Source organism: Hyla sarda, chromosome 4 (genome assembly GCF_029499605.1).
Source record: "Hyla sarda isolate aHylSar1 chromosome 4, aHylSar1.hap1, whole genome shotgun sequence".
Classification (NCBI taxonomy): domain Eukaryota; kingdom Metazoa; phylum Chordata; class Amphibia; order Anura; family Hylidae; genus Hyla; species Hyla sarda.
The window spans coordinates 2,541,539-2,548,757 of NC_079192.1; the positions used below are offsets into that span (position 1 = coordinate 2,541,539).

General features: G+C 42.7%; 1 protein-coding gene across 1 annotated transcript; it reads right to left on the bottom strand.

Moving 5' to 3' along the window:
- Nucleotides 1-3,390: 3,390 nt before the first annotated feature.
- On the bottom strand, nt 3,391-4,329 carry LOC130366669 (olfactory receptor 11L1-like). The gene has a single exon (XM_056568989.1). The coding sequence runs from the start codon at nt 4,327-4,329 to the stop codon at nt 3,391-3,393; it is 939 nt and encodes a 312-aa protein (XP_056424964.1).
- Nucleotides 4,330-7,219: the final 2,890 nt, after the last annotated feature.

A 7,219-nucleotide genomic window follows, 5' to 3' on the forward strand; every position in this document is an offset into this window, starting at 1 on the left:
AGGGATGGTATTGGGCAGGTGATGGGCAGTGCCTGGTTTCCTCCACACATGATGCTTCCCCCACCATGATCACTGTAGGGATATTATTGGGCAGGTGATGGGCAGTACCTGGTTTACCCCAGACATGATGCTGCCCCCACCATGATCACTGTAGGGATGGTATTGGGCAGGTGATGGGCAGTGCCTGGTTCTCTCCAGACATGATGCTGCCCCCACCATGATCACTGTAGGGATGGTATTGGGCAGGTGATGGGCAGTGCCTGGTTTCCTCCAGATATGATGCTGCCCCCACCATGATCACTGTAGGGATGCTATTGGGCAGGTGATGGGCAGTGCCTGGTCTCCTCCAGACATGATGCTGCCCCCACCATGATCACTGTAGGGATGGTATTGGGCAGGTGATAGGCAGTGCCTGGTTTCCTCCAGACATGATGCTGCCCCACCATGATCACTGTAGGGATGGTATTGGGAAGGTGATGGACAGTGCCTGGTTTCCTCAAGACATGATGCTGCCCCACCATGATCACTGTAGGGATGGTATTGGGCAGGTGATGGACAGTGCCTGGTTTCCTCAAGACATGATGCTGCCCCCACCATGATCACTGTAGGGATGGTATTGGGCAGGTGATGGACAGTGCCTGGTTTCCTCCAGATATGATGCTGCCCCCACCATGATCACTGTAGTTATGGTATTGGGCAGGTGATGGGCAGTGCCTGGTCTCCTCCAGACATGATGCTGCCCCCACCATGATCACTGTAGGGATGGTATTGGGCAGGTGATGGACAGTGCCTGGTTTCCTCCAAACATGATGCTGCCCCCACCATGATCACTGTAGGGATGGTATTGGGCAGGTGATGGACAGTGCCTGGTTTCCTCCAGACATGATGCTACCCCACCATGATCACTGTAGGGATGGTATTGGGCAGGTGATGGGCAGTGCCTTGTTTCCTCCAGACATGATGCTGCCCCCACCATGATCACTGTAGGAATGCTATTGGGCAGGTGATGGACAGTGCCTGGTTTCCTCCAGACATGATGCTGCCCCACCATGATCACTGTAGGGATGGTATTGGGAAGGTGATGTGCAGTACCTGGTTTCCCCCAGACATGATGCTGCCCCCATCATGATCACTGTAGGGATAGTATTGGGCAGGTAATGGACAGTGCCTGGTTTCCTCCAAACATGATGCTGCCCCCACCATGATCACTGTAGGGATGGTATTGGGCAGGTGATGGACAGTGCCTGGTTTCCTCCAGACATGATGCTACCCCACCATGATCACTGTAGGGATGGTATTGGGCAGGTGATGGGCAGTGCCTTGTTTCCTCCACACATGATGCTTCCCCCACCATGATCACTGTAGGGATGGTATTGGGCAGGTGATGGGCAGGGCCTGGTTTCCCCCAGACATGATGCTGCCCCCACCATGATCACTGTAGGGATGGCATTGGGCAGGGGATAAGCAGTGCCTGGTTTCCTCCAGATATGATGCTGCCCCCACCATGATCACTGTAGGGATGGTATTGGGAAGGTAGTGGGCAGTACCTGGTTTCCTCCAAGCATGATGCTTCCCCACCATGATCACTGTAGGAATGCTATTGGGCAGGTGATGGACAGTGCCTGGTTTCCTCCAGACATGATGCTGCCCCACCATGATCACTGTAGGGATGGTATTGGGCAGGTGATGGGCAGTGCCTGGTTTCCTCCACACATGATGCTTCCCCCACCATGATCACTGTAGGGATGGTATTAGCCGGGTGATGGGCAGGGCCTGGTTTCCCCCAGACATGATGCTGCCCCCACCATGATCACTGTATGGATGGTATTGGGCAGGTGATAAGCAGTGATTGGTTTCCTCCAGACATGATGCTGCCCCACCATGATCACTGTAGGGATGGTATTGGGAAGGTGATGGGCAGTACCTGGTTTCCTCCATGCATGATGCTTCCCCACCATGATCACTGTAGGGATGGTATTGGGCAGGTGATGGACAGTACCTGGTTTCCTCCAGACATGATGCTGCCCCCACCATGATCACTGTAGCGATGGTATTGGGCAGGTAATGGGCAGTACCTGGTTTCCTCCAGACATGATGCTGCCCCCACCATGATCACTGTAGGGATGGTATTGGGCAGGTGATTGGTAGTGCCTGGTTTCCTCCAGACATGATGCTGCCCCCACCATGATCACTGTAGGGATGGTATTGGGCAGTTGATGGGCAGTGCCTGGTTTCCTCCAGACATGATGCTGCCCCCACCATGATCACTGTAGGGATGGTATTGGGAAGGTGATGGACAGTGCCTGGTTTCCTCCAGACATGATGCTGCCCCACCATGATCACTGTAGGGATGGTATTGGGCAGGTGATGGACAGTGCCTGCTTTCCTCCACACATGATGCTTCCCCCACCATGATCACTGTAGGGATGGTATTAGTCGGGTGATGGGCAGGGCCTGGTTTCCCCCAGACATGATGCTGCCCCCACCATGATCACTGTAGGGATGGTATTGGGCAGGTGATTGGTAGTGCCTGGTTTCCTCCAGACATGATGCTGCCCCACCATGATCACTGTAGGGATGGTATTGGGAAGGTGATGGACAGTGCCTGGTTTCCTCCAGACATGATGCTGCCCCACCATGATCACTGTAGGGATGGTATTGGGCAGGTGATGGGCAATGCCTGGTTTCCCCCAGACATGATGCTGCCCCCACCATGATCACTGTATGAATGGTATTGGGCAGGTGATGGGCAGTGCCTGGTTTCCTTGAAACATGATGCTGCCCCCTCCATGATCACTGTAGGGATGGTATTGGGCAGGTGATGGGCAGTGCCTGGTTTTCCCCAGACATGATGCTGCCCCCACCATGGTCACTGTAGGGATGGTATTGGGCAGGTGATGGGCAGTGCCTGATTTCCCCCAGACATCTCTCTTACCAAGGTCCTTCTCCCCCTGATTACTTAGATTGGAGAGGCAGCAGCTCTAGTAAGAGACCTGTTTGTTCTTCTTCGCTGTAAGAATTATGGAGGCCACTGTGGTCTTCGTACCCTTTTCCAGATCTTTCCAGAGAGCTCTGCGGGCTGTTCTTTTTACCTCGTGGCTTGGTTTTTGAGACCTTCTATAGATAGGGTGGTGCATTTCCAAATCGGGTCCATGCAAAATTATATTGTTCTTTTTTTAATAAGTTTCCATAAAAAAAATGTTTTTACATTATGGGTTAGTGTACGCAGAATGACAGTAAAAACTTGATTTTCATATTTTTACACATGGAGCAATATAACAAAAACTTTCCAAATTTACTGTATATTGTGTATATTATAACCCCCAGTTTGTTACCTACTTATTAGAATGTTACTTGTAGTTACAGAAAAAAAAAAGAAAGATTAATAAATTAGCTAATTTTACAGAAATAAGTTATTATGAACAACATCTTTTTAAAGGCCTGTTTAACCTCTCTATTACTCAGACTGTAGATCATAGGATTGAGAAGCGGAGTAACTACAGTGTAGAACAGGGAGAGGATCTTCTTTACATTTCCTTTATTTGGAAATAAATAGATGCAGATAATGGATCCATAATATAAGGAGACCACGGCCAGGTGAGAGCTACAGGTGGAAAAGGTCTTCTGCCTCCCGGTTGTAGATGGGATCTTCAGTATGGTGACGATAATATAAATATATGAGACCATAATCACCATAAATGGAAAAATTACATATGGTGCAGCCAGGATCATGTCTACTAATTTTATATAAAAAGTATCTGAGCAGGAAAGTTCTAGAATGGGATCTAAATCACAGAAGAAATGGTCAATGATGTTTGGTCCACAGAACTGTAGTTGACTCATTGTTACTGTTTGAGTCAATATAAGAGCAAATGTCATAACCCAACACAAGAGGACGGCTTTAAGACAAAATGTGAGGTCCATAACGGAGGAGTAATGTAGAGGGTTACAGATGGCCTGATACCGGTCATAAGACATCACTGTCAGGAGAAGACATTCTAATGCTTCTGAGAATGTAAAAAACATAAATTGCACCAAACAGTCGATAAAGGGCAGAGAACGTCCTTCATACAACACAACATGGAGCATGTTAGGTACTATAGTGGTGGAGAGAAGGATATCTGAGAAGGAAAGCTGTGTGAGGAAGAAGTACATGGGGGAGTGGAGGGATCGGCTGTAGGACACCACCACAATGATCAGGAGGTTCCCACAGATGGTCACACAGAAGATCAGCAGAAGTAGGAGAAAGAAAGAAATCTTAAAACTGTGTAAATTCTGAAATCCTAAGAGCAGAATTTCAGTTACCGGGTTAGAATGGTTGTTTTTCATCTCCAGAGAACATTTTCATGCAAAATTGAATTAAATACATCCAGTTTCTCTGGACTCTTATTGTTTCATCGTATTGTGAAGCCAACGTGTCTACAGAGAGGAACAGAAAAGACGGAGAGAAAATTTAAATGGAGTATTCCGACTTGTGGTATTTCAAGTAACAAATTCATTCTATGAATATGGCTCTGGGCTTTAATATTATTTAGAAATTTTAATATGAGCAAGGAAAGAAAAGAAAGAAAAAACAATGAAATATATAATGAATGTAATAAAATATTAAATCGTATAATTAACAAATAGTGATAAACTAGAATATTAAGTAACACATTACAGAACATCATATAAACCTCCTATTCATATATTATTTTTAGTATTAGATTTCATTTTCATTCTAAATAATTGAGAAATTAGGAAAACATTTGTTATCACTTTCATTTTTCCAATGTACCTGAAATACTTGATTCTCACATATTTTAAACTAGGGCTATGCTCTATATTAAAGGAAAAAAAAATAAATAAATAAGAAAATAAATATATAGTTCCCGAAAATATCAGAAGTTAATGGGCTCCATTGGTCCATTGGCTGCTGTTTGTTGGGAAACTATGATAAAAGTGTGAACAGAACCTGTAAATAAAGTTTCATGTTATAAAATTAAGATGGAATGGTTTACTCATGATTTAAAAAAAAAAAAAAAAAGTTAAGACTCTATGTAACAAAAGCCACAACTCAGAGGCGGATGTGTAGAAGGACAGGTCTCATTCATTCATGATAACTTTTTTGCATTAAAATGTAAAAGAATTATTGACTAAATTGACCTTTTACGGGCTATTAATGTAGAAGCTGAAGAGCATAGATACATTATATCCATCACTGTAGATGACTCAAAATTGACCTTGTACAGATAAGGGAATCAGAGGACAATGAGCTTGATGTTGTGTGTAACAAAGCAAAACAGGTTCTTCTTGTCTTGGAAATATTTGTGAGGTTATTACTATGCGCCCCTTTTATAGGTGAAATATTACAAGCGTGGTGGAACAAAGCCGGAGAGATCTCATTTATGGTCTCTGGTGGGAACAGTCACATTTATTATAATTGGTCTTTATAGATTTAAGATCATGAAACTAAAAAATTAAATAATAAAAAGTGTATAGATATTTTAAATAGATGGTTATGATAATTAGATAGGTTAACCCTTCATCCTTTATTTCCTAAAACCAATTTCTAGGACCTCTTTGACTTCACAAAATAGGTCACCTCTGATAAAATCAAAAACATCAGCATGGAGCCAAATTTTTTTTGAAAGAGGTCATCCAATATTCAGAAACCAATTGGGTGGCCACTTTTTTTTTTTTTTTTTGTCAATCATTCACAGAATATTTATCAACCGGGTGTTATTAATAGAGCGCACAAGATTAGTAATCCACAAATAATTGTGACAGTCTTTATAATAGTATCAAAAATATGTCACTCTCCATAAAGTGTGCGTGCAGATGTAGGAATCCCAATCCGTAGTTAAACAATAGAAAATAATTCACACTCCAAAATTGAGTAGAATAAGTGCAGATATTTTATTAGCAATCCAAACACTAGTAATGTTTTGGTCCTAATCTTGGACCTTCATCAGACCTTTAAAGAACATAGATATCCATTTATAGTGATATAAGGATAGGATGCACCAAGTTGTACATTATATATACATAAAATAAACTAAAAAATATACAAAAAGACATGACAGAATCGAAATAAAAATAGGACTCAAAAGAACAAAAAAATTATTTTAAAAAAATGGATGGTATATTAATTAAGAAAAAATGTAACCAAATGAAAGAAAGAAAGGAAAAAAATTTAAAGTAAACTGGTATATATGGTCTACAATTGAACAGTCACATCTGTTATGCAGAGTCAGTAGTTTCCTGGTATACTGAGTTTTATTGGTTTTCTTAAATCCCTGGTATGTGATTTGGGGTATGCTTATATCTGAGAGACAAGTTAACTGCATAACAGGTCAAATAAAGTAAAATGCTAAATTAGAAATATTGTGATAGCTGGACCATTATATGCGTTGCAAAACAGTCATTTAAAATTACTGATATCCACATACAGAAAGCAATTCAAGGAGGTAATAGGAATAGAGTATGACAATCAGTAACATAATGGAACACAGTATAATCATAACATAGAGGTAACCAAATTAATGTAACTGAGCGGATATGTTCTAAGTATATGATATATAGTTGCCAGGACTCACCAGATTGCTGCGGATGTGTGGCATAGGATGAATGGCCCCATACCATGGAAATGAGTAGAATGAAATGCGACCTATAGTCACTAGTATGGTGTAGGGAGAACATGTGGGAAGCTAGTTTATATGGACAGAGGGGGGGGGGCACTTCTGAGTTCTGAGCAAGGCTGTGGTCAAAAGTTAACCAGAATTGCAAGTAGATAATACAATAAACAGTGCAGGTAGGGTGTAAATACAGATGGATCCTGTATAAGTATAGTGGAGAGGCATAGTGAACTACATGTTGTAGGTAAATAATTCAATGGCAGATCGCAGCACCGAACCGGAAGTTTACGTCGTAACTTTAGGCATTATATGATCAGCCTGTGCGCCCGTGGAACACAAGCTGCATTCCACCACGGAGATTATTCAATAGAAGGGTGGAGTTAGGTGTTAGTGTGACGCAGTGCGCTCCACTAACTCAAGTGATGTACTGGCAATGTTCCAGAAATCAGATAATCCCAGTAATGTCAACTCACTCGAGGCTTAGGCTCTGAAAGATCTTCAAAATGATAAAACTATTATCATTAAACCAGCGGACAAAGGGGGTGTCATTGTTGTCCAGAACATGACTTATTATCTCGAGGAGATAAATTCTCAACTGAGTG

Coding starts and splice junctions, on each gene's coding strand:
- LOC130366669 (XM_056568989.1), bottom strand. CDS start 4,329: ATGAAAAACAACCATTCTAACCCGGTAACTGAAATTCTGCTCTTAGGA.